This window comes from Glycine soja, chromosome 5, assembly GCF_004193775.1.
Source record: "Glycine soja cultivar W05 chromosome 5, ASM419377v2, whole genome shotgun sequence".
Lineage (NCBI taxonomy): Eukaryota > Viridiplantae > Streptophyta > Magnoliopsida > Fabales > Fabaceae > Glycine > Glycine soja.
The window spans coordinates 2675426-2701124 of record NC_041006.1 but is presented as its reverse complement, the minus strand read 5'-3'; the positions used below and the strand labels follow the sequence as shown (position 1 = coordinate 2701124).

The 25699-nt window shown below is 33.3% G+C and overlaps 2 protein-coding genes across 6 annotated transcripts; both read right to left on the bottom strand.

Moving 5' to 3' along the window:
- Window positions 1-5009: 5009 nt before the first annotated feature.
- On the bottom strand, window positions 5010-14704 carry LOC114411897. Of its 2 annotated transcripts, none has more exons than XM_028375636.1 (15): window positions 11867-14704; window positions 11640-11768; window positions 11360-11548; window positions 11232-11278; window positions 10836-11148; window positions 10127-10235; window positions 9841-10041; window positions 8757-8861; window positions 8078-8274; window positions 7747-7962; window positions 7393-7668; window positions 7129-7276; window positions 6909-7042; window positions 6401-6487; window positions 5010-6322 (listed from the first exon to the last, which is right to left on the bottom strand). In XM_028375636.1, the coding sequence occupies exons 1-15, from the start codon at window positions 14504-14506 to the stop codon at window positions 6236-6238; spliced, it is 4878 nt and encodes a 1625-aa protein (XP_028231437.1). In that variant the 5' UTR covers window positions 14507-14704; the 3' UTR covers window positions 5010-6235. The 2 variants fall into 2 exon arrangements, with proteins under 2 accessions (XP_028231437.1, XP_028231438.1); XM_028375637.1 differs by having other exon boundaries at window positions 9841-10038.
- A 6699-nt stretch (window positions 14705-21403) lies between these two features.
- LOC114411896 (pentatricopeptide repeat-containing protein At1g74750-like) lies at window positions 21404-25306 on the bottom strand. Of its 4 annotated transcripts, none has more exons than XM_028375634.1 (2): window positions 25165-25306; window positions 21404-24266 (listed from the first exon to the last, which is right to left on the bottom strand). In XM_028375634.1, exons 1-2 carry the CDS (start codon window positions 25168-25170, stop codon window positions 21642-21644), a joined length of 2631 nt encoding a protein of 876 aa, XP_028231435.1. In that variant the 5' UTR covers window positions 25171-25306; the 3' UTR covers window positions 21404-21641. The 4 variants fall into 4 exon arrangements, with proteins under 4 accessions (XP_028231435.1, XP_028231436.1, XP_028231434.1 ...); XM_028375635.1 differs by lacking the exon at window positions 25165-25306 and adding an exon at window positions 24667-24781; XM_028375633.1 differs by lacking the exon at window positions 25165-25306 and adding an exon at window positions 24551-24638.
- Window positions 25307-25699: the final 393 nt, after the last annotated feature.

The following is a 25699-nucleotide window of genomic DNA, read 5'->3' as shown; positions in this document are numbered from 1 at the left end:
AATCCCCTTGTGATGCGAGGAGTGACAGAAACGAAAGCCCAGCCCACTAACCTCTCCGCCTGTTGTTTGGGCCCAACTTCCGCCTTTCCCTATCTCAAGCAGAAATTCTCTTTCTGGGCTCCCCAAACATATATATTTGTTGTAACGTTGTGTTGATTTTAAATAATCAGAATAAAAAAATTTATATCAAAAAATATTTAATGCATTGAAAATACAAATGATAATAAATAAGTACTATATTCTTTTCATAATAAACATTTGAAATGATAAGTCAACTTATTATTAAATGATAGCAATCAGTCAAGTCAAATAATAATAATCTCTTGGGTAGCCAATTTTAAAAACTAATTTAATTAACCAATAAAGTACAAATTGTCAAAGCTATAAATTTTTTCCATGTTTAAAATTTATTTTTAGATAAATTCTTTATTCTGTGTAGATTTTTATCCTTTATGTTTTGTATTTAGTTAACTAATGTAATCTCAATAAATTTGATGATAATTTAAATTTTGTTAGGAAGTTCAAATTCATTGTAATTCTATACGTAAACATTTTTTTTATAAATTTCGATGATAATTTTTTTCTTTAATTTTTATCTCTCAATTTCTAATATTTTTTCATAAAAAAAATCAACAGTTATTAGAGTCTAAAGGCAGTGAGACAATTTTTTACTAAACATGAAAAACAGTGAAGTTGAGTTCAAACACTAACAAAGCTGAGTGATTTATTTTTCAGACATTTTTTATGCAAATGTGTCTACTTCTAGCAATTCTTCATATGCATGATTTCAATGTTTAAAGGTAAAAACTATCACATTTGACTTGTCGAGATGATTTTTTTAAGATCTCAAGTTTTATGGAATGTTGTGATCTCTAAACCTGGCCTACCAATAAAATCTTACTATTGCTCAAATTAAAGCTTATGAGAAAGGAGAGTTGAAGAAAAATAAAGTGATCACTTGTTTGTATTCAGAACTTGCATATCACATTTTTTACCAAAATTATGAACTTGGAAACAGCTAATCATCAAGTATGGAAAAAGATCCAAGATGGATTAAAGGATAAAAAAAAGCTCAAATATGTTATGTTCCTTATATTGAAGAGAGAATTTGAGTTGATGAAGATGAAAGAGAATAAATTTATCAAAAAGCCGAAGTAGAACTTGAATATTTCCCAATACACTCTCTACACGTCCAGCACTTATTGGACTTGGTGCGTGAACAACAATTGCTCTAATACCAGGTTAGATTTCATCTCAAAACCAATTGACATTAAGTGAAGTTGTCCAATAGATATATAAGTTGCACTCCAAGGATTGAGGCAGCCGATTTGAGACTTGAGTATTTCTCAATATTTGAGCTTGATGAGACATTTACATATAAAAAGATTTTTTGTGAGACATTTACATATAAAAAGATTCTAAAAAAATCGTGATTTTAAAAAGTTTGTAGTCAATATATTTTTTATTGAAGAGTCTTGTGACTTGCAAAATTCACACACACAAAGTGAACTATCAAGTATCATGCACAAAAGGATTTCAATGAGAAATGATGAAGCTATTGAATATGTCTTTCAAGCAAAACACAACAGTAAACATAAGCATATTTTTCACTATATTTTTTTGCAATAGACTTGATCGTAGTGGAAAGTATTGCAAAATCAAGAAAAAATAGTCTTGGTAGAAACATTGAAGAAGGCAACAACGACAATAAGCATTTGTTTATGGTATCACAAGAACTCAACTCACATGAATTGAATATTTAATTTGGCTCATTGGCAGTGATAATTGCACTAGCCACACGACCATATGTCTATTTTTTTTACTATGTGGCCATCTGATGCACTCAACATCTTTTCAGCTACTTCCTTGTATTTATTTCCCTCACAAATTAAAATACAAAAACAACTTTAGTAACATTTGTGATGGTACTTCCAGGAATATACCTGTTTAATTATACCAGCCCAATATGTAGCAAGTCAACTGGAGACATGCAGATCAGTTATTATTTAATGTTATTATGTATCTTATATTAAAATATATTGTTCATATTGTTGATAACACATTTGCCATTGAATTTCACATTACTTACACACGCTGGAGAATTACGAGAAGTTTTCTAATCCTTTGATGACTGTTTACAAAAGCTGATAAAGTACGGCTTTTGGAGTTGCTAGTTACAGCATAAGTTGCATTATAGTTCTAATGTCTAGCCATCAATATTAAATTCTATAAAAGGGACAATGGAATTCTACAGGACAATATTAACATCTTTTCACTTTGTATGATTCCTGTTTCAGTAACTCTATCATTGTCTTGTCTCGTTGTCATTTTACATGCTTAAAAAACTCTTACCGAATTGTTCAAGATTCAATTTGCCTGTCCGAATTAGCTGAAGTGTTAGGTTGGTTTTTGAATTTTGTTATCAATACACCATTTATCTTTGAAGTGATAATTTTTCTTAAACCATCAGAATGATTTGCAGTTATATTTTAGGATGTTAGATGCGTTATTGGCTGAAGAGAGATATTCTGATGAGCTTTCTGGTCAAACTCAGGTTTGTCAGCTATTTTTCTTATTTTTGTTGCGTTGTTGTATGGTTTTTCAAAATGCGTACTCTGATGGATCCTGTAATAGTTGCAGGTTATATTATGTAACGACTGTGAAAAGAATGGAGAGGCTCCCTTCCAGTGGCTCTACCACAGATGCCCTAGTTGTGGTTCCTACAACACTAGAGTTCTATGATTCTTCCACTGAGAGCATAAAGTTGCTTCTCCCTTATTTCTTTGTATTTAAACGTTGGGTTGTAAAACATTTAATGTTCATCTGTATTGCTTGTGCCAAAATACTCATTCTAATTTAAAAATATCTTCTTGTTCATAACATTTTATTGATCTTGCACTGCAAAATATTTAGAATCATTATTGCATCTTCAGTCTGAAAAACAAGAAAAATGTCATTCGTGATAACTTTCTACAAGTAGACATTTGTTGTCCACTTTGTTTTAGATCTCAGACTCTTTAAACGCATACAATAAAGTGTGGATAACGCCATAATATTTTAATTTATATTCATTAGATTGGTTTTGTTGTAAAATCATGGTAATTTTCATTCCCTTTGATTATAAAATTATCACCGGATATAAGGAAACTTTAAGATAAGTATAATTTTTAAGAGAGAATACATGATCAACATAAAATATTAATTTCACTTACTCAAACCTTCAATAGGAAATCATGTTATTTTTCATCTAATCCTCACATGTTTACAAAACTTTACCATAGACTTCAAAGAAACAATTAGTTCACTAAATTTTAATGTAACTGCTTATACATATGCAATAACACTTTCATTAGTCTTAATACATGACTTGGTATTGGTTGGATAAGAAGCATATTCAACACTTAACAAATTTAAAATGTCGGCATGCTCTAAATAGCAATCAAATTTTGACATTGTATTGATATATGAAATAGATTTGATTGCACAATTAAAATAAAAAACCTGTGAATTATTTTTTTGATAAGCTAAGATTTTATTAATATGGTATGATTTTCTTTCCTTTCCCATACATACCAGACTCATACGTGCCCCCTCCATTATATCTTAGAACCCTAAATCCCCTACCCCTTAAGAAAACTTCATTATATCAAGATTTATTGAGACACCTCATTGCATCCAATTTCTATAAAGATTGATGAAGATGAATCAAATCTAAAGGTTAGTGCTTGCAAACATCTTAGAGTATCCCTCTTCTCTCTTCTTTTTTAAGGAACCCATCACCACAATTTATACCAATAATTTTTTCATAAATAAATGATATAAGATAATGACAAAGTTATTGATGGTGATGATTTTGAAAAAAAAAATTGAAAACGTGAAACTTCAACATGTGTATTTTAGGTTTGGTTTGATGTGCCACTTTTTTTTTGCTATTGCCAATAATAATAATAATAATTAATATAGTTTCTATTGATAATTGAAATTTTAGAAACTTAAGATATAGTTTCTAATAAAACAATCATAGAGATTTATAATAATTTTATTATTCTTTCACATTATAAATTCATTCATTTTAGGAGAAGAAATTGTATTGCTGACTTGTAATTTAACTAGATAATGTTTTAGAACTTATATTCGTTGCTCTTCCAAATTCTGTATTTCGTGCTTCATAAAGTATTTAGTGTAAGTTTCTTCCTTCTATTAGGCATGTTAAGGTATTATTTTTGTACTTTTGGAATATGGTTTGGTAAGTTACAAGACGTGTCAAGCCATGTTGAGGTTTCAAATTCTTTAATTGCATATTTAATTTGATTGGCGTGAAGAATTGATTCTGAGTCCTGAATTGATTTTAAATATATTTTTGCATATTTAATTTCATGTTAGAAAAAAAATTCAGAATTGATTTTAAATGTAAAATAATTCACAATTGATTCTAAATCTAAAATTAATTGAGTTGAAACAAAACTTGTGTTACATCCAAAATTTTATATTAAATTTTATTTCCAACTTGATTTTATAAAAGAAAAATATCACTTCTCGGTACCACCGAGAAAATCAACACTAAGCTTCCCCAGTATACTAACGAGAGAGAAAAGATCGAAAAAGAAATATGGAGAAGCTGTCAACAAATCAAGCCTGTCAAACTTATACCATGTAAGAAGATTGAGTGAATCTTGTATAGGACTGATAGCGTCCATATTTTTTCTTCTCTTGTAACGAAATCATTACTCTCTTCATAAGAGAGACACAAATCATACTAAGTTAATGCAGCCACAAATCGTAAAGCTCATCGAATAGGAGAACTTCCATAATAATATCCCATTGAATTGATTGAAACAATAAAAGATGCAATGAGTATATAAATACTCTAGAACTTGCTAAAGTTAACAATTTTTTCTAACAACCCTATTACTCTTAAAATCAACAACACTAATATGAAAACATGTTATGAAATTAAATTTTATGCTAAACAAACACCACTAATAACGTGAGTAGAAACGAAGACAACATGGAAATAAAGAGCTTACTATTTTTCATTCATGAGAAATTCTTGAAACGTTTCTTATAAAAAACATCAGACACCAATGATCTCTAACAAAATGTCTTTACACGACATTAATTAGCGTAATATTTTGCACCTAGTATTAAAAAAAAATAACACAATTAGGACAAAAGTGTAATAATTAGGACAAAAAACAACACCAAGTATTAAATTGCACTAATGTATATAGAATAATTAAGTATAATAATGCATCTCACTTACGCTACTCCGAAAAAGTGTAGGACAAAATTGTGCCAAAACCTTTCAGCTTTTTCCTCACTCAAAGCTAGAGTTAACATCTCCAACCATAAATTGATAAAATCAGTTCATTACCTTCAATCATACTCAACTTACGGATCCCCATCCCACACCACCCACCCAAATGGAAGAAAACAAGAATAAGGTAGTGTTGGGGATCCAAAGGATGGAAGCTCCTCAATTTACTGTTGCACAAAATCTGCCATGCAGCACGTTCCAACACAGGTTTCTTGGAAGGGAGAATAGTAGTGCAGTAGATCAGAAGATCAGAAAGACACTCCTTTTACAGCCTAAGTGACAAGAAGCTGACATTTTGACATATCTAATTGTATAAGAACTATACAGATCCCTTTTTTGTTTTGGGGGAAATGGGTGGGAGGGAAATTTCTTCGACAACTGATGAATAAACTCCCCTCGTACAAATGCTATATATATATTCCCGATAATAGTGGGCAATTATTTCCATCATAAAACAGCCAAAGATCTTCTCATACATTGCTGGCCAACCTCTCCACAAATTGTGGTTCATCTAGCAAAATACTAAAACCTGCTTATTGGTAGGATACAAGGAATGAATCTGATATTCTCAAAACGAACCAATTGTGTTCAGTGATGCTCGGTACCAAACACTCTGGGCTCTTCTAAGTCATCCTGTTACACTAAATGCATTTGTCATCATTATCCCTCGCCAGAACCTGCTCCTATTAAAACCCTGAATTGTATTATAAATTTTAAAATGCTATACATCCCAACAGAGGTATGTGTGCCAAAACTAGTCGACATCACTGCAACTTGCAATTTTATTTGCCTAAACCACTTTTGTGTTATGCAGACATGCAATGCATCTGCATAAACAGGGCCCCACCAGAAACCAATTGAATCCCAAACTCAACATTCTTCAGTCCAGCAAATGATGTTATCAGTTCCACCAAAAATTTAGTTTACAGCTTCAAAGAAAAGAACCTGAGGTTGTAGATGCCCTCTTTCACACATTGTAAGAACATCCGCCCATCCACCAATTACCTGGTCATTGAAGAATTTTTTTAACACAGCAAGAATGACAAACAAAATAATTGCCATCTGTTCATAGATTCAACTCACCTTGACAGTCTTGTCATCATACATAATCCACTGTTCATGGTCATGGCTATAAGCAAAGCAATGATAATGCTGGCCATAGTAGCAAACCTAAAGGTTAAACGGCACATTAGCATATATATGATGCAGAAAATCGTGGCATGTTATATAACAACTTTATTCCACTCAATAGTCAACAGTAAAAATGTTGCTCAACCATCTAATAAAAAATGGAATAATGTAGGGGTTGCATAAGTATATTATTTATCTGCATTTTTCATTTAGATTTTTTCCTTCATTTTATGGAAAGATAAGCTCATTTAGTATACAATTGAACTTTTTCACTGTCCAGGGCAGTCCTTTCAGGACTTCAATAAGAAAAGCAATATTTTTAAAAAAAAATCACTGGGGAAATGTTTATATTGTATTGTGTTCCTTTTGCAATAAAGCAAAATTCATCACTAAAGAGGCAAAGAATAAGCAGTCAAACTAAATATAAACATTCCTTACATATTAACAATAAAATACATACCACTGACACCAAGTTATGGACGCATTTAGGATCTAAACCACAATAAAGGACACTGGTATCTATCTTGGTGCTTAGGGCAGCCAGAGTCTCTGTTATATCATCGGCACTCTCACTTGTATTTTGCCAACCTAGAACTGTAAATTACAAACGTATAAGAAAAAGTACCAAAAGCATATATAAAAAAAAGTCAACAACATTCCAAAAGCAACAACTGAGGTACCTGTCATAAAAACATGGGGTGGAGTTGAGAGAAAGTGATGGATGTGGTTGAGCTTGCCACAGCCACCAGCTTCTAGATCACAAGCCAACTGATGATTCATCTCCACAAGATTCAAAAGCTTATCGAAGGAACTTTCAGCAAACGTATCCTAGCAAGTAAAGAAGGGATCCAGCTAAGGTACTTAACATAATAATTTGCCCATGCTCCCAGCAGCAAGAAAATCAGAAGCACTATGATTTTAAAAGAAAACGTTAATAAAGATACCTTCATTGTCCGGAGGGCACTGGCATTTATATTGTGAAAGAAGGAAGTATATTTCATATGTCTGGATTCAAGACCACAGTGATAGCAGTTCATTTGTTCGAAAATGTTCATTCCAAAAAGTGAATGTGCTATACAACTACCATTTGCACAATCCCAAGATCCCATGCAGTTGCTTTCAGCTGATTCTGCATCAGAAACACTTGAACCACAAATAAATGACCGATGGAGGCAGTCAAATATCACTGACAGTACCTCAGAAGCATCGTTCATCTGAGCCTGTCAAAATCAGCATATTAATCAAATCGTCAACATAAGAAATATCTCCATTCTTTGTCTGTCTGTCAATGAAGTTACCTCCTGGAAGAAATTACTGTGAGGATACAGATTGCTTAGAGCTATCCGGAGGGATGTAGGTGCAACTGCTTCTCTCCTTGAATCCTTTGATGCAGTGTCCAGTGCAGTAAAGATTTCATACAATGCACAGACAACACAAGGATTACCCACATGATCATGCTCTGATCTTGATCTGCCAAGAAATTCCACCCGAAAGCGTCTTAAATGCCATAGTGACTGAGCTCATACAGGTACAAAAAAAACATTTTAGGCTATGGAAAATATAACATCAAAAAAATAATAATGCACTAGCCAATATTATGATTAAGTGGAAAACTTTCAAAAGACCCACCTGTATAATAACATTGAGAAAACAATTATATTCACCCACTTCATTCTTCAGTCCAGTACCAAGCAATGTAGCCCCATTCACATTATCAGTTGAGTCTTCCACAGGCAGACAATCCACACTATCTTCCTGTGAAGAAGCTCTCTGTGGCATTCTTAAACTGGAAACTGAATGCAAATTTCCACGAGCTTGATACGTGTCTGATAAGAGTATCTTTCAAAGTTAGAGAATTGTCATAGTTCCATAATTCTTCAAGATGAACCCAGAATTACTTTTTAGAGTAGGAAACATAAGCATTACTCTCAGGATTCAGCTAATAGTCTATGCCAAATTTTGCTAGTGGGCCAAGTAGAAATTATACATGTGTAGGAAAGTTTCTTTTGTTGAGGGCAAATATCTCCTATTTAGGGACTGTATATCTTCTGTAAATATTTAGGATTTGACATGTTTTCATAACCTCATAGTTATATCATATTTGAGATTGTAAATCACATATATATAATTCATCCTGTGGAGGCGAGTACAGAAAACAACATGCCAAAAGATCAGAATAGGAAAAAGGAAAACTTTCAGAGAAATGAGGATTCAAGCTCATTTCATTTCTCGAGGTCATTTACGGTGAGGCAGATTTTGCATGAAGAAAGAGAAATAACTAGACATGCATGGAATGAAAAAATTATACCCAGGCTTTGGCGTACAGCCATTTTAAGATCAGCTTGAAATCTTTCCTCCTCTGCATCTTCTACTTGCAACTCTCCCATCACCTTTGATCCATTGTTTTGCCACACTGATGCACATCCAAGCAACAGCAACTTAATTAATTTTCATACTCAAAAGATGCTTTAATTATTAGTATTTTAAAAAACATATTATAAATGACTTAAACTAGGCTCACCAACTGAAATAAGATTTCTGCGTGAACAAACCATTTCAACTAACATATTGACATAATCCTCCCAGGAAAGAAAGCAACAATGATACTGATAAGTTTTCAAACACTACCAAATCTTATTTAGAATCTAATTTAATATTATACTGCAGCAAACATTTTAACCAGACTTTTTTATGAGAAGGAAGAAAGTCCAATGGGAAAAAGAAAGATCTAAATAAGCATTACCAGAGAAAGTATAACTGAAACTGATCTCATAAATCATACTATCATTCTATCCATACCGACCAGATAAGATCATAAATTCATAATTATTCATCCTTCAAAATAAAAAATATAAACCTAGCCATAAAATGATCTCGATATCATATAAATATTCATAAAATTGGAACATGTTTTAAGAGAGCCATATAATAGAGAAGGATAACATCATGACAAATGGATGGACTAGGTAGAACAAGATATGACAAAACAAGCACCCTTCAATTGATTTTACAGATTACACACTTCAAAAGATTAGGCATGTGGTAGAAGTGATAAAAAGCAAAACATGAGGTTTAAATCAAGATCTTGAGCCCACAGTTCTACCACTGGCAAATGAATAATGATATCAAGCCACCAAAGTTCAAACATAAATAAAATGTTGTAATGATCTTGACAGGGGAAAGTCTTCCCCACTGCTTCTTCAAATTTTGAGCATCAATATACACTTTTGTAAGCCAAGCTATACAATAGCACAAACTAGCAGCCAGTAGTTAATTCTGAGTTGAATACTACTTTTGAAAAGAATTGGGAGTCAAATCAGATAAATAAAACTAATTAGATAATTATGCACCAGCATTACATCAAAAGAGTATTTTGGCAAAGTTACACTAACCATTATTAACATCTTGATTGCTATTAAGTTTGAATTGCTCTCTCAGGTGATAATCAGTATGTGTATCTTCAATATTCTCTTGTCCTGATGAAACAGGTTCAAACTTTCCATCAACTTGTCTGGAAGAATTTTTCCGTTTATGTTTTTTTCCTGCACGGCGATCTAGACCATTCTCTGGAACAACTCCATTAGGCAAACCTGCTGCGAAAATGAAATAAATAAATGTGGAGAACCTCAAGCAAAAAAAAAATAATAACACCACATCTGAGACACTCAAACCACCAACATTGTTTAACTTTTGACTGATGCGAATAATTATCAAGGGAACCATTTGCTGTGGGTGTAAGCACACCATCCAAATTGCTTCGGGATCCATTCTCCTTTACCAGCTGGTCCTGAAAAATTGTATAAGTTCAAAAATGTACAAGTTCAGAGGTATATTTCCTTAATACCTAATCATTATTTATAAAGTATTATTTCCTTCCATTAGTACATTTGAAGTAGTATATTACCTTCCACTAACCATGCAACAGTAACTCTAAAACTAGTGACTAGAAATTCTGTCTCCCTTTAGGGGGCACTTGGTACAAATTTTTAGTTTCATGGGAATCTTAAGTTGAAAATGTATGTTTCTCATGTTTGGTTTGTTTTTTAAAAGATGGCATTCCCAGGAAACAATGTTTCCCAATAATTTTTTTGGCTACATTTCCTACTACGGTAAACATATCATGATACTCTTATTAAATCATTTAGTGTGGTAAAGAATTGAAGTTTGTGATAAAAATACTATGTTACTCCTTTATTTCCAAGAAACTTATATGACCAACCAAACAATTTTTTTTGGATATCAACCAAACAAATTTACTCATTCCTAGGCATCGCGATTCCCATGATTCATGAATCCCAAGAATAATAATTCCCGGGCATAAAAAAACTAACCTTGTACCAAACACTCCCTAAGCACAGTAGGAGAAGCTCAAAAAAGAGATTCATACCTGCACAAGTACTCCAACATGTTCATGAGCATCTGGTGGATCAGCATCCACCTTTGTTTCAGAATCTTGAAGTTTGTCTACCACTCCTTCCAAGTATAACCCAGATGATTTTTTTTGTTGCTCTGCAAGGTGCTTCTGTTTGGCTTCATTTTCTATCCTTCGCTGAAATTCCAAAGTTTCTTCAAGCTTTTTTTCCTCCTCTTCTAACTCAATCTTACGCCTAAATTCCTCTTCAAGTTGTTCCAAGTCATCATCGTTCATAGCAACAACCTCATTATCTGGGAAGTCACTTTCAGGTGCAACTAGATTGGAACTGTAACAGAAACACATCAAAAACATTTTTAAGAAGAGTGACAGAAAAATAAAAAATAAAATAAAAATGAAGCATATACTGACTCAGGAGTTGTTGATCCAAGTGAGAACTGTGCATGACCACTAGCGACCTGCAAGAGAAAGAAACTTTAGTCAGTTGTCATAGACAATGGCCCATATAAATGAACAAATTCCACAAGCATGATGAACACCTTCAAATCTCTTGCTTTTCTGTGATCTTTATTCTTCTTCTTATCTTTTGTTTTCTCGACATGCCTTGTGCTCTCACTTCCCCCCTTAACAGCCTTCTTGGAATCAAGAGCAATTTCAGCCAAAAGTGCTTCACTTACAGCATCAGACTTCTCTCTTGCATCCTTCTCAGCCAAATCATCCAAAAGAGCCTAAATTATATTAAAAAAAAAAAAAAGAAGGAACACTTAGTTAAGTGAAAGGTAAAGCAGTGGCACATGTTTCAGGAGTTTGAATACAAACCCTAAGGTACGACTTCACTAGAGGCACTAATATTGCTCGATAGTCATTAGCAGAAATAGGCCCAAGCTTGAATTCCAGTTGCTGCATCTCTGTAACACTTCTAATTATTCGGGCATCAATTTTGCTAAGCTACACAATGAAAAAAGGAAGGTTAGAACATAAAGGCAGAAGGACATCCTTGCTGTTTGTTATCTTTGTGGACATATGAAACAAATCAACAAACTGACCTCTATGGATAAATGCTCTTTCAGTTTCTGAATAGCATTTTCTATACAACCATCCATTTGATGCAAGTAATCCTTCATTCTCCATTCATCTTCTTCACCAGATTCCAAGTCACATAACTGAGAAGTCACACCAGCATAAGTTTCTTCATAGCCAAATTGATTAACATTTCTTGCTTCTGCTTCTTGCAAAACATTTGATATAGCATCCAACTCAAACCTATTGCTGACATACATCATGTCATTCTCACTCTCAATGAGCTCTTCTCTTCGCTTTCTTAAGACAGATTCATAGCTTCGCTGGACAAACTCACCAACAGTTTCCCTCTTCTTACCTTCTTCAAGACAAAGATCCTCCACTGTTTGCAGAGCTTCCTCATAACTTACACGCTCACCCTTCTTCTCACATAGGCCCTGTAGATGATAAAACTCCTTCTCAAGCAACTGTACAATTTCCTTTCCTTTATTTAGTTTATCTTCTCTGGTCCGTAGCCATGATGTCAACTGATCCCCGATAGGTGAACATGAAAATATCCAGGATAGCAAAGCATCGTTATAGCATGAAATTCCATCAGGAGAGCTTGGGGTGGTCACATCATCCAAGACAGTCCCCTGAACTGTACCAGCAGTGACTTGTGTTTGCAATAAACACTCATCCAGTAGGAGGCATGATGCATCTCCATCAAGTACAATCTTGTCTTTAATCTCAGGACCTTGACTGATATTGAGCAAATCATTTGTGGGACTACCACCTTTATCAGCATTTCTGGCCAACCCACAAGCATGAGATATTTCCTGCAGAAATTGGAAAATTGTCTTAAGCTGTGTAGCTCCTAGAAAGCACATGCACATTGGTGTTTGGTCCACACCATGATTCAGAAGTTGAGAACCAGCAGCAAGACCCTGTATCTCACCCATAGTGAACTGTATGACCTTGTTAAGATGACTAGCGGCAAGACATTTGTGCTTAATAAGAGTCTCAAAAATGGCATGAATTTTCCCCAGGAGTTTTGCACGCTCAGGGTCATCAGATACCGGCCAACAGTCAATAATGGGATTAGCCATAGAAAGTTGGTCTTCAACACCTTCTCTTACATCATTTTCTATAATTTTATAATGGTTGTTGCATTCTACTGAACAATTAGGAAGACTGTCCCCCGAACTTTCCTTCTCAATGTAAGAGCTGCTTGCATCTTTAAAACAATCATTATAGTCCAGAGCATGATGATCCAAGTACAAATCCTCAGGAAGTGAAGAACTTTTGAACTTTGCTTTATTATAAAGCATTCTAACTGCAGCTAGGATATCCAGAGGCTTCCAAGAACAATTAAGAATCATCTCAATCCATTCACTATCAACATTGTGGGGCAGAAGTCTCTGCATTTGTGGCGAAAGACTCCCCATGTGTTCCTGCACAACATGATGCCTGTGAGAATCCGGGTTGGAATGTTTCTCTTCACAGTTGCAGCAAGGCCAGAATTTCCATGTTTTATTGGCCCCAGCATAAAACAAAGCTTCTGACAAGATATCATTTGGCAAAGTATCCTTTGAAGACCCATAGTGCGACTTAAGATCATAAATTTTAACCCTAAGAAAGTCCTTCTTCATATCCATACTAACCGAATTCCAATATGAGTGCACCCACTTCATCCTCTCAGCTGAAAAGCCACTCTTCCTAACGTTTCCATGCCTCCTCCTATCGCCAATCCTCTGACCAGATCCTGCAGATGAATCCAACTGCCTATCATCCCTATCTCCCTCATTCGCCGATTGTGGCGACTCTGAATTTTTCTGAATCAGCCTAGCAGCAGCCACTCGGACTTCAATTTCCTTTCTTCTCTCCTCAGGTGTCTTGGTCACCTTCTTGATCTCATTAGGCCTCCTTGTTTGAACCAGCCTCACCTCCATAGGATCCTCCGGGGTCCTCCTTATCGGAATCAACCGAAACCTCTCCTCCCCATTGCTCAAATTCTTCATCCAAGACGACAACGATGCTATATTCGACTTCTGAATAAGCTGCCTCAATTCATTCTGCACGTGCGCAATCCGTTCCTCAAGAGAAGAAGCTTTCTGCTCGCTCTCATCCTGCAATGTCTCCTTCGCAGGATCACTAGGGTTCTCAATGGCGAGCCCCCTCTCACACTCGTGCACCACCTCCTCATAATCCTTCCCTTCACTCGCAGCCTCCAACATCACCGTGGCGCGGAAATGCGCGTACTCGACGGAATTCGGCATGAGCTCCACCGCGCGCCGAGCCGACTCGAGCGCGTTCCTCAAATGCCGCTGCTTTGAGCTCGGGTCGGTGATGACCGTCGCCGTCTTGAAGCACATTAGGCTGTGGACTCGGTTGACGAACGCGGCGTGAGGCGAGCCCTCCTCTCTGGCGCAAATCTCCTTCAACTGCTTCATTGCCTTGGTGTGGTTCCCGCGGCGGAGCGTGGTGAGTGCGCGCTCGCATTCGAGCTTGATTGTGGAGTAATCGGAACCCTCGGATTGGAGCGTGGCCAATTCGATCTTCCTAGGGTTGTGATCGGAAACATTGCAGGCGGTGTCGGCGTCCGGCGAGGTGGCACCACCGTTGGCGGTGGCGGCCGCGAGGGATTGTTTCGAGCGCGGCGCAGGGTTTCGCTTTTTGTGCCCCATCGACGATTGAGTTCATGCAAATCCGATTCGCGTGCATAAAAACAGGTGCGAGAATCCGCAAAAAAATGAAGAAATAGAGAGTGAGCTGACCTAGATAAGTGTAGGAGCAAGCGAGTGAGTGGTGGCCGAAGACGGTGGAAGAATCCAGAAGGGTTAGGGGAAGAAGAAGAGAGCGACAGAGACTAGTGATAAATTTATCAAATGTCAATTATTTATACCTAATAAGCGGCGTAATCAATCAGATTAAGCCCCACAACCACAACCACAACACTTTTCATTTCATTTTTTCAATAGTTTTTTTAAAAAATAAGTGATCATTTTAATTTTTTAAATAAGATAAAAAGGTAAAGTAAATTTTTTAAAAGATAAATGATTATTTTGAATAAAATCAATGTCCAAAACAGTCATTTAGCCAATTATTTATTTAGTTATTTTCGTGGATAACAATAAAACTTAAACTACAAATTCATGAAAAATACTCAAAGCATCGTATTTTAGTTATTATAAAAAAAAATTATTTGACCTTAGTTTTATATAATGTATATTTTTAAAATTTATTAGTAAATTAGTTATATTAAGGAATGGCGTGACACTGGGTTGTATCATCAGTCAGATTATTTATCACGTGATCTTTCCTCCAAACTCATCTGACAGTAGGGGTTAAAAACATATGTATTTTAATTTTAATAATATAATATATTAAACAAAAAAAGAAAAAGAAGAATTGAAATAAAAAAATGTTTTTAAAGAATGAGAAACGTATATAAACCCGAAAAAATATATCACGAGTTTTATAATACCTGTTATATTATTTGTATAATAATTTTCAGTCATTTTCTTGAAAATGATATGATATCTAAACGTTATCTTATCTTATTGAATAATTATTATTTTACCTTGTGAAAAATACAAGATAAATACTTGTCTTGTATTTTTTTCTGAATAATATTTATCTAGAGAAAAAAAAAACACAAGATAAATATTTACTTTAAATAATAAAAATTCATAATAAAATATTTTAAATATAAAACTATAGTAAATATATATTTAAATTATATAAATTATATTTTATATTCGTAATGAAAATTATTTTTAGCTATTGATATTTTTAAATACAACTAATTGAGACCTAATTTAGAAATAAAGATAAAACGTAATTAAAATAGATAAGAGGTGAAGAAAAATACTTAAAAATGTTTTCGTTATAAAAAAATTCTACAGATACACTAATTAAAGAATAGTTCTTAAAATTCTCACATTTAATATAGTTGTTTTAATAGAAGATCATGTGTTTTTCTAATTTTGGATGGTTTTTATGTAGAGATTCATACTGAAAAATAATATAATTTTTTAAAAATAATTAGTTTGGGAGAACTTTATCTTTGAGGGAAAAAAAACTTGAATGGAAATTTTGAATGTAATTAATAGTTTTGAGATTTTTTAAAAAAAAGTTAAATAATGATAAAGTCACATGTTATAAGAATGTATGTTTTTTTTAAGAATGTATGTTTAAGAGTAGGAGTAGGTATATGAATTGGGATCCGTGGATTAGTCTATTAAATTCATGGATCGTACGGATAATGGGTCTAAATAAAATTTGTATCGTCTAATTATTATGAATTTTGAGTCCGATTAGTTGAGTTAGTGGATTTTGTAGGCTAAATTCATGAAATTCATGGATCGGCCTGTGAAACTCGGGAATACTAAAAATCAAGAGTTAGAATTTGATATGCAAAGTAATTCCTGTATGTTGCAATTAATTATTTTTCCTTTTAACTAATGTTTTTTTTTTTTTGTATTTGTACTTAAAGAACTTTTTAGGTTTGTTGTCAAGATATTATGACTTTGATATTTGGTTGGTTTGTGTAGACTTAAAATTGCTAAGACATTAAGACTTTGTCTTAGTTAGAAGGCAAATTTCTTAAACTAGGTTACTTTTAGAAACTAATTTTTAAAAGGGGGCTGTTTTGAAATTTTTTTCAGGGGGTCTGTTTTTGAAGGGGACTCGCAAGTGGGGTTGGCGAGTTAGACACGTGGCGGCGCCTGGTGGACTCGCCAGTGGAGTTGGCGAGTTGCTGTCCACGTGGCGACCACGTAGCGGGTCCCGCCCCACGTGGCTTTGATATTTTAAAACAGACATATTATGCTTTTTACGTATGCTTTTTACGTGAAAGCTTTGACTTTGATATTTTATTTAAAGTATTTGGTGTTTTATTTAATCTGTTTCTTTTTTAGAATACTTACATATATTAATTGAATGCTTACATTATAAATAACTTACAAATAATTGTAAGTTTAATATATAAATATAAATATAAAATGATTATATATATATATATATATATATATATATATATATATATATATATATTGTATTCTTACTCTATATTGGTTCCTTGACTTAAAAAAAAATCTTATCATTTGACAAATTTGTGATTTTTGAAAAATAAAAATTAAAAAATCCAACATTGTCATTGGTTTTACGGGCTGATTTGTTTAACCGTGGGTTTCACGGGTTGAATGAAATAAGTCCATTTAAATTGTGATGTGGGCCGGCTAATCTGTCGGACAGAAAAGTAGGCTTCATGTGTCCAGCCCTAAATATGACGGATCGGTTTGTATATCAAGTTAAGAGTAAAATTAATTTTATAATATATGAGAATATCTTCTCAACAGAGAAAAAAATAATAGTTTTTATTCATTAGATTAAAATGAAAAATTAAAATTAAAATATTTTAAATTTAAATTAAAATCTCATTTAATTATATTTTTTTTTATAAAATTTAACAAACAAAAATCAAATATTTTAAATATTTAATTTACATTAAAATTGTCATCACAACTATTATCATCACCTTAAAAAGTTTTATTTTAACATAACGAATCAGAATAACCGTTCTCCTTCTCACCTAAGAGAGTCATTTTCATATGATTTTCTCTCTATGTATATGTATATTTATTTTCTTAAATATTCATTTTATTTTATTTTGCTTTTTTCCTTTAATTAATATTCAAAAAAATTATTCACATTAGATATATTAGAGCATTTTCAATTCGTACAATTTAAGCAACACATTTTGATGTTAATTTGATTCCTATAATGTCATATCATAGTTAAGCAACTCATATATTTTGCTCCAATAACAAAAAAATATATATTTTTACTCATAAGTAACCATTATTTATACAAGCAATCAAACTCAATTTTAAACAACTCAATATGACATGTAGATCACCTATAATGGTACAATAAAAAAAAACAATAATATTAAAAAAATCGTTAAACCACTAACGTTTGAGATATTCTTAAAATACAAACAAGTTATCCATTTCCATCAAACTCAACTCAATCTCCCTTTAATAAGATTTTGGGTGAGTTTTGTGGATGAAAATTAAAAATCATTTAATTTTATTTTTTTTTTTGTTTGAGGTAAACCCTTTATTCTTAAGTATAGACCCCACTTTTTTAGGTGAATTTAATGACTTAATCCACAAAAATAAATAAAAAAGTATTCAAATGAAAAATCAATTTCAAAAGATTTAAAGCAAGGTTCATCCTAACCTAATCCTAATGAAATTAAAAACTCATAAAAAGGGAAAAGAAGCATAAATGCATGAAAGAGAGACGAGGATGGAGTGGTGAATCTTCAAGGATTGTTTTCACTTCTTTCAATCTTCAATGGTGGAAAGTGATTCTCAAGAGTCTTCTTTCTCGCTTATGGTTCTCAGAGGAGTTCAAGAATGCTCCAACAATGCAAAATTTTCAAATAAATAACAAATGTAAGCTTTTCAAGTTGACAAAAATCGTTGAGTCCATTAAAAAAACCAAAGATTGGAAGTGGCAAAGCACGGATCCACCCAATGGCTCATAGAGGTTGTGCGTTGAAGGCCAAGTAGAACTAGTACCAAGGCAAGAATTCAAAGATATAATTATGTTATCTATATTGATTCATTTTAGCAATTACATAGGATTACACTCAATTGGATAAGTTGCACCGTAAAAATCATTAAAAAAAATTGTACAATATCAAAATGGCACGGGGTCAGTTGCATTGCAAAGAGGACACGTAAAATTACAGCATCACCAAAGAAAATTGAATGACTAAATACTTGTTTTAGTCCCCAAGAATATAACGTCAAAAGATTAGTCTTGAAAGATGAAAAGAAACCAAATTTAAAACAAGTATTTAGTCATCAAGCAGTTGTTTACCCAAATTAATTTATTAATACTACACACTTATGGACATCAAGCAGTTGTTTACCCAAATTTAAAGCTAAGATCTATAGCCTTTCCAATCCAGTTTGTGATACAGGACGAAGACATGACAACACTAGGCATCACACATAAGACATTCTCAAACAACTAAGCATGGCATAGCACACCAATGAGTAAAACTTTAGAACTCATACAAGATACACAGACATTTATTTAACATATATATACACACCATGTCTAAAACTTACACTTAGCATAAACATATTACACACAAACTCAACAAAGCAAATGTTGTCCAGCCAAATTTTAATATGAAGTTAACCGTTGAAGTAGAAAATGTAAAACGATAAATATGTACATGTTTATATGATATTTTTATAAATAAAAAATTGACATATATTTTGGAGTAATTATATTTTTAGTTTTTAATTGTTTTTAAACTCTTGTAATTTTTATCTATAGATCAATTATTATATTTTCTTCATATTATGCATTAATCTTGTATCATATATTACAATATTCCCAGCCAAGTTTACAATAAACTAAATTATCATACACTTAACTATTTTACTATTTTACTGATAAAAAAATTAACATACACTTAACTGAAAAAATCTCATACTTCTTTCATTATGTTAATTAATGTAATAGAAAAAGTATCTTAAAGTATAATATTTAATTTTTTTTAGTAAAATAGTTTTGTTGTACTTATAAGGTGTTTTATTCTACATATGTTTATGCCCAATTTATCCTTATAACTACATCTATAAGTTATTATTTTATTCCTATAATTACCTTCTCAAGAATTTAATGTTTATGCATTAGAAGTATAAAATATTTTTACACCAATATTTAATTACAAATCATTGTTTAAATTACTTTAAAATAATTATTTTAAAAGTTAACAAATTTATTATATATGATGAATTATGATTCCACTGTGAAAAAAATTACATTATCACTCCCTATATAATCCTTTTTCTCCCTTCACAAAGCACTCACTAATTTTTATTATCTTTCTTTTTATTTAAAAATTAAAAAAATATGGAAAAACAGTTAGGCACCAAGTGCCTGTTTTCATGGTAATGAATAATATAAATAGTAGCTGGTTAAAATAAACCGTGTAAAAAGAAGGGGAAAAACGTTAACGTGTGCAAAAAGAAAAATTAATTAGGAAATTTAATGAGTACTTCAAGAAGGGTAAACAGGAAATAAACTAAAAAAAAGTTAAAAACTGATTTTTTAAAAAAACCACGCGCACGCTCACAGAGAGAGAATTCTAAACCCTTCTTTAGAGATACCGAGTGGTGAAACAGGGGATTGACATTTTTCTCTTCCTATTGTTCTCTCGCTTTTAATGTTTCAAAATTTAAAAGAAAAAATATATTGTAATTTTTGGATTATATTAACAAAATCATTTGTGAAATTTTTGGGTAAAATATGTATTAGATGCTTCTAAAACGATTAATGTTCAAAATTGATACCTCTTGCATTATTTTTGTTCCTTTAATTTTAAAACATTTTTTAATTCTCTAGTTTTGAAATACATTATTTTTTGTCTTTTAAAATGTTTACGTAAGAATAAAACCGATTTAGATAACACATAGAATAAAATTAAAAATACATCACAATTTTTTTTTTTTGTGTTAAAAGTTTAGGTGAGTTCTATTTAGAGGTTTACCAGGATATGTTTTAAGACTCAATGAACACTTACAAAAATACTTATATATTATACCTAAAATATATTTTGCCTGAAATCTAGTTAATTTTTTGTTGCTTTCATTAATACTCATAATTTACTCCCGGTGTCCCACAATAATTGTCATGTAAGAAAAAATTAAATTTAAAATAATTATTATTTTAGTTTTTTGATACAATATTAGTTATTAATTTTCATTTATACTCATAATAACTACTTTCTTCGTTCCATTGCAATTGTCATTCTATGTTGTTTTATAATGATAAAAAAAATTAATAAATAGATAATATTAATTTTATAAAATTAACCTTATTATCATTAATTTATATTTATTTTTTGTTGCTTATATCATTAATATTAAAAGAAATACAAGAAAAAAATTAATTTACATTAAAGAATTAAGATGACAAATAAAGTATCATGCCTGTGTTGCATCGTTTCCAATAGATAAGATTAATAGTAATAAGATTAATTTGGTAAAATTATTATTATTTTTTTAGTATAAAGACAAATGGAGTATAAGATATATCAGATTGTGGTATCATTTTACCTGTACCAAAAACAAAAAAATACCAGTCTTACCATCTTCTTTCCTTTTCTAAACCAAATCGAATAAGCAAACTCATTCCTCTCTTTCTCTCCATTAACCCAAACATGATGTTAGGAGGGAAAACACCGTTAACCATTCGTATCTTAAAAGCAACCGTTAACGGATCATGAAGGTAACAATTTCCCAATAACTTGCCTTTTAACTTTTGGATGTATTTCGCTATTAAGTACTGATTAACAGTTGCAATGGGACAGTTTGTCCGTGGTCCTCAGCAATCAATTTATAATAATTTATTACTGACAAACAATCAAGATGATCAACACAAAAAAAAAACATATTTCTACCAGTTTTGACCAGAAAATTCACTTTTAAAAAAATGATGCAACATGCCTAGAGATTTTGATTTCAATTAGAACAAATTATAGTGGTATATCCCTTGCGAAAGTTGTGATTTCTTCAAAATTCACATTCCTCAGTGTATTCTTGTAAAAGGGGATTACTGTAAAGTTAAAAAGGAAAGAAGTAATTTTGAACAAATTACATCAGTGTAATTTGCTCTTTCGTTTATATTTACAAATAATAATATAATATAGAAAGCATAGACTATCATAGAGGATTCGTTGTTATTTTTTGAGGAACAAGGAATTTAGAGGTATGGGATGATAGCCAACTACAGTAAATGCATCCTTTCCACATAAGAGTGGTTCAACCATTGGCAAAGAGGCTCCCCACATCCCACAAAACACCCTGAATTTCCCTTTTCAGCCAAAAATGGGAAACTGAATGTGTGCAACAGGTCCTGCACTGCCTGTCTCACCAGAGAAGATCCTGTCACCTTGCTCCGACGACCCCATCCTGTGATAATGTCTACCCGACTAGGGCGAATCCCGGATACCAGCATACGTTGGCGAAACCAAGCAAGTGTCCTAGACAATGCTGTCACAGCAGTTCCATCAGACATGACATGAAGATTTATAAGCCAATAGCGAGAGCTTTTTTCCTTAACAGCATCTGGATACACATTCCTTTGTGCAGCAGCCTCCCAAACTGAACCAGCTTCCTCCTTGAGCCCAGACTTGTTTAGAAAATTCACCACTGAATCTACAAGCCCCCTTTTGCCCTCTCTATCCTCGGTGTGCATCATATCCAAGAATTTGCTTACATGATCCCGCACATTTTGACCATCAGGTCCTGCTGCAGGCATAGACAGTAAAAATGCATGAGCAGGATGGCCAGTAACCGCCATGAGCTCACAGAAAAATCCCATATCATGTGCTGGTTGTGCCTCTGTACAGCAACTAAGGAGCAAAGTATAAGTTTGCAAAGAAGGTCTAAGGCCAAGAGCCACCATGCTTTGGACAAGATTATAAGCATCTGGCAATCGATGCAACCTGAGGAATGCACTGAGAAGGGAATTGCAAGTAGGTACATTTGGAAGTAAACCTGCATTCAGCATAGCCTGATACCATTCCGAAGCCTTCTCAACGTTACCAGCCTTTCCCCACAAGTCTACTAAAAGACCATAAACAGGTTCATCTGGCACCCAGTTTTTCTGTTGCATCTCAACAAAAACTGATTCAGCTTCCTCGAGATAACCACAATGGCCAAGTGCCTCCATTACTATGCTGTAAGTAACTTTGTCAGGTTGAAATCCCGCATTCTGCATGTCATGATATAGTTTCAATGCCATCTCATAATTCCTTGCTTTAGCTTGCAAGGCAATCATGATATTGTAGGTGACCAGATTAGGAACACAACCATGTTCAACCATCTCACAAAAGAGCCAGTGGGCAGCAGCTAAATTGCCAGCTTTTCCAAGACAATTGATTATAACACTGTAAGTAAAAGTGTCAGGAGAAAGACCAGCTTCTTGCATTCTTTTATACATAGACATGGCAACATCAATAAATCCAGCTTTAGCATGGATATCAATGAGTGTACAGTATGTGACACGATCAGGCTCACATCCCACCTCCTGCATTTCATTGAACACATTCAGTGCTTCTTTCAGGTAGTTTGCACAGCCATAGCAATGAATAAGGCGGTTGTATGTTACAACATTGGGTTGGCATCCATCCTTTACCATCTGCTCTAGCAACTTGCTTATTGAATCAAACCTTCTAGCACGGCCCAGGATACCAACCATGGTGGTGTAAGTATGTCCATCATGCCTGAAACCTGGTTGTCGCCTTAACCAGTCAAAAAAACCAAGAGCAACTGAGGGGTCTTGGAGTTGTTTCAAGATTTGGTTAGCTTGATATGCATCCATTGAAAAATTCAGGTTATACAAAGCCTTTTCTGCAGTGGGACCCCACCTTAACTGCCTTAGTATGTCTGAAACCACTTCCACAATACGCCTGTTCATTGGAGCAGTTCTAGCTGACATTTTCAGATCCCTGGGATGTTTATTAAAACTTTCCTTGATTGTAGGAACCACTTCCACCATCTGTGTGTTTGAAGCACGCATGTAGGAACCAAAATTTGTCACAATGTGATTTGATTTTGTTGTTGTTCTCTGTGGAAAGGCTCTGTGTTCATGATTATTTAAAGGAATATTTGGAGACACCACTGACTTTTCCATCCCAGAAGAAGGAATATGCTTAAAACCTTTACCTAAATTTGATTTATCACCTTTACACTTTCCACTATGATGATGACCAGCACGCTTAGACCTCGAATTGGTAGAAACAGATGGTCTTGGATGAACACTGGTAAAGTTCTCCCTTTTAATCTGTTTCACGTTTGAAGATCTGATGTTGGGTGGGGTTCTGGCAGTATCAACCATACAGTTTTTAGAGTAGCTTAGTATGCCCTTTCCATTTGATAAAGGAAACTTATAATTAGCTAAATCAGAAAGAAAATTTATAGCTGCAATACTGGCCCTGTAAAACTGGTCAGAATTGAGAGGAGACAAGTGCTCAACATGTTCCTGAACACCATCAATATCACAAGCATATGTTACAGAATCTGATTTACATGCCGGACTTGAAGCAGACCTGATTTGCTGAATACAGCTAGATTGGTCAACACCCTTAGCCTTGCAGCAAGCTGGCCCATTTACTGAGTTTTCTGAAACCAATGTTTCATCCACCTCAGAAGTAGCTTTGGATGCTAGGGAGGATGGCTTCTGTGCAGGTAAAACATGATTTTTTATATGCTGTCGTCTAGAAACACAAATTTCATCCTCAGTGCAAGAGCATGAACTACCATCTGCTGCATTACAACGCGAACCACCAATGAGAAAAGTCCTAGCACTGCTAGAAAGTGCAGTGATCTGCTTTGCTCGTAGCATGGTCTGCAAATAAAGTAGTTCATAATCAAGAAACTTAACACAAAAAGTGAAAAAGGTAGAGTTTCCACAAACTTTCTATACATGATAAACACACCATGGCAGCAAACAAACAACACATCTACCCCTACAAAGTAAAGATGCCACCAGGCAAAGTCCTACTCTAACTTATGAAGCTAAAAATATTATAACATTGCAACATCAGCTATAAATTTTGTATGCACCAGCACCAACACTACTAATGATTTAGATGAGCTAATATAAACTCTTAGCATGTGTACTTTACTAACTAGCAGTCTACTTTTCATCAACTCAGAGTAAAAAACATGTGGTTTGGAAGCAATAGAGAGGAATCAGGTTCATTTCTTCACATAAATATTAAGAATTAAGAACAGTGGAGACACACCACAGTACGTTTGACATCAAGTTCCTTTATCCATCATCTCGATATGATTAGTTTGGCTCTCAGAATATTGAGAGAGGCCATATTCCATGTCATACTTCTATTAGAAACAAGACAGATTAATACCAAAAGAGTATAAAGTATTATAAAACCACAAGGAACAAGATGCTGACTTGAATTATTCAAACAAATCACTCTCCAACCCAAGAGTTCCAGCACTGCTAGAAAAAATCAATGACTGAGGGGAAAATACATATAATAAAATAGCATTTCTAAAGGGCAAAGTAAATAAATAAATAAATACCACAATCTTTCAACCCACTCAAGAGATTATTTACTGCATGTGCATACCAGAAAGACTGAATTTTTACACCAAACATGAATCAAAATGTTATCTAAAAGCACCCAGTATAGAAGTGACAGTAACTTCATCATTGACCCATGAAACCAGTGAAGTTTATGATGCAAAGATGAAGAATTGAATGAAATCAAGAGAGGTACCTGCATGGGTCAAATTTCAACAGTGTTGAGAGACCATTGAAGGGGTTACACGGAAAGAGAGAGTGTTGTGTGAGTGTGTGGCGGCTCGGCTTCCAACCGAGTTGGGAACTTGGTTATGTTTATGATTGTAAAGGAAATGAATGACCTAATATTAATATCACTTTGTTCTCCCTAGCAACCTACACACTCCGACATTGTTGTTTGGTTTTCAATTTACAACACGTGGCTTACGCCTCACCATTAGAAAAATCCGGTTAGAATTTACTACTCCTTTCTGATTTTTTTTTTCAATATTAAAGTACTACTTTCGCCATTAACAATTTACATTGCCACTGACTCGATCTTTACATTGCCATTAACAAGAGGTGATGTTAGATTAATTTTTAAAAATAATAATTTAACATATTAATTTAAATAAATTAAAAATTATTTCATTTTGAAAGATAAAAAATCACTTCATTTTTTCAATTTTAAAGATTAATGATAATTTAATTTACTAATGATAAGAAATGACATTATTTAATTCCTAATTTAT

Coding starts and splice junctions, on each gene's coding strand:
- LOC114411897 (XM_028375636.1), bottom strand. CDS start 14,506: ATGGGGCACAAAAAGCGAAACCCTGCGCCGCGCTCGAAACAATCCCTC. Junction 11,149..11,231: donor CTTGGATCAACAACTCCTGA/GTCAGTATATGC, acceptor TTTCTGTTACAG/TTCCAATCTAGTTGCACCTG. Junction 7,963..8,077: donor TTCTCAATGTTATTATACAG/GTGGGTCTTTTG, acceptor GTATGAGCTCAG/TCACTATGGCATTTAAGACG.
- LOC114411896 (XM_028375632.1), bottom strand. CDS start 24,568: ATGAAAAGTAGACTGCTAGTTAGTAAA. Junction 24,267..24,541: donor GTAGACTGCTAGTTAGTAAA/GTACACATGCTA, acceptor CTTTATTTGCAG/ACCATGCTACGAGCAAAGCA.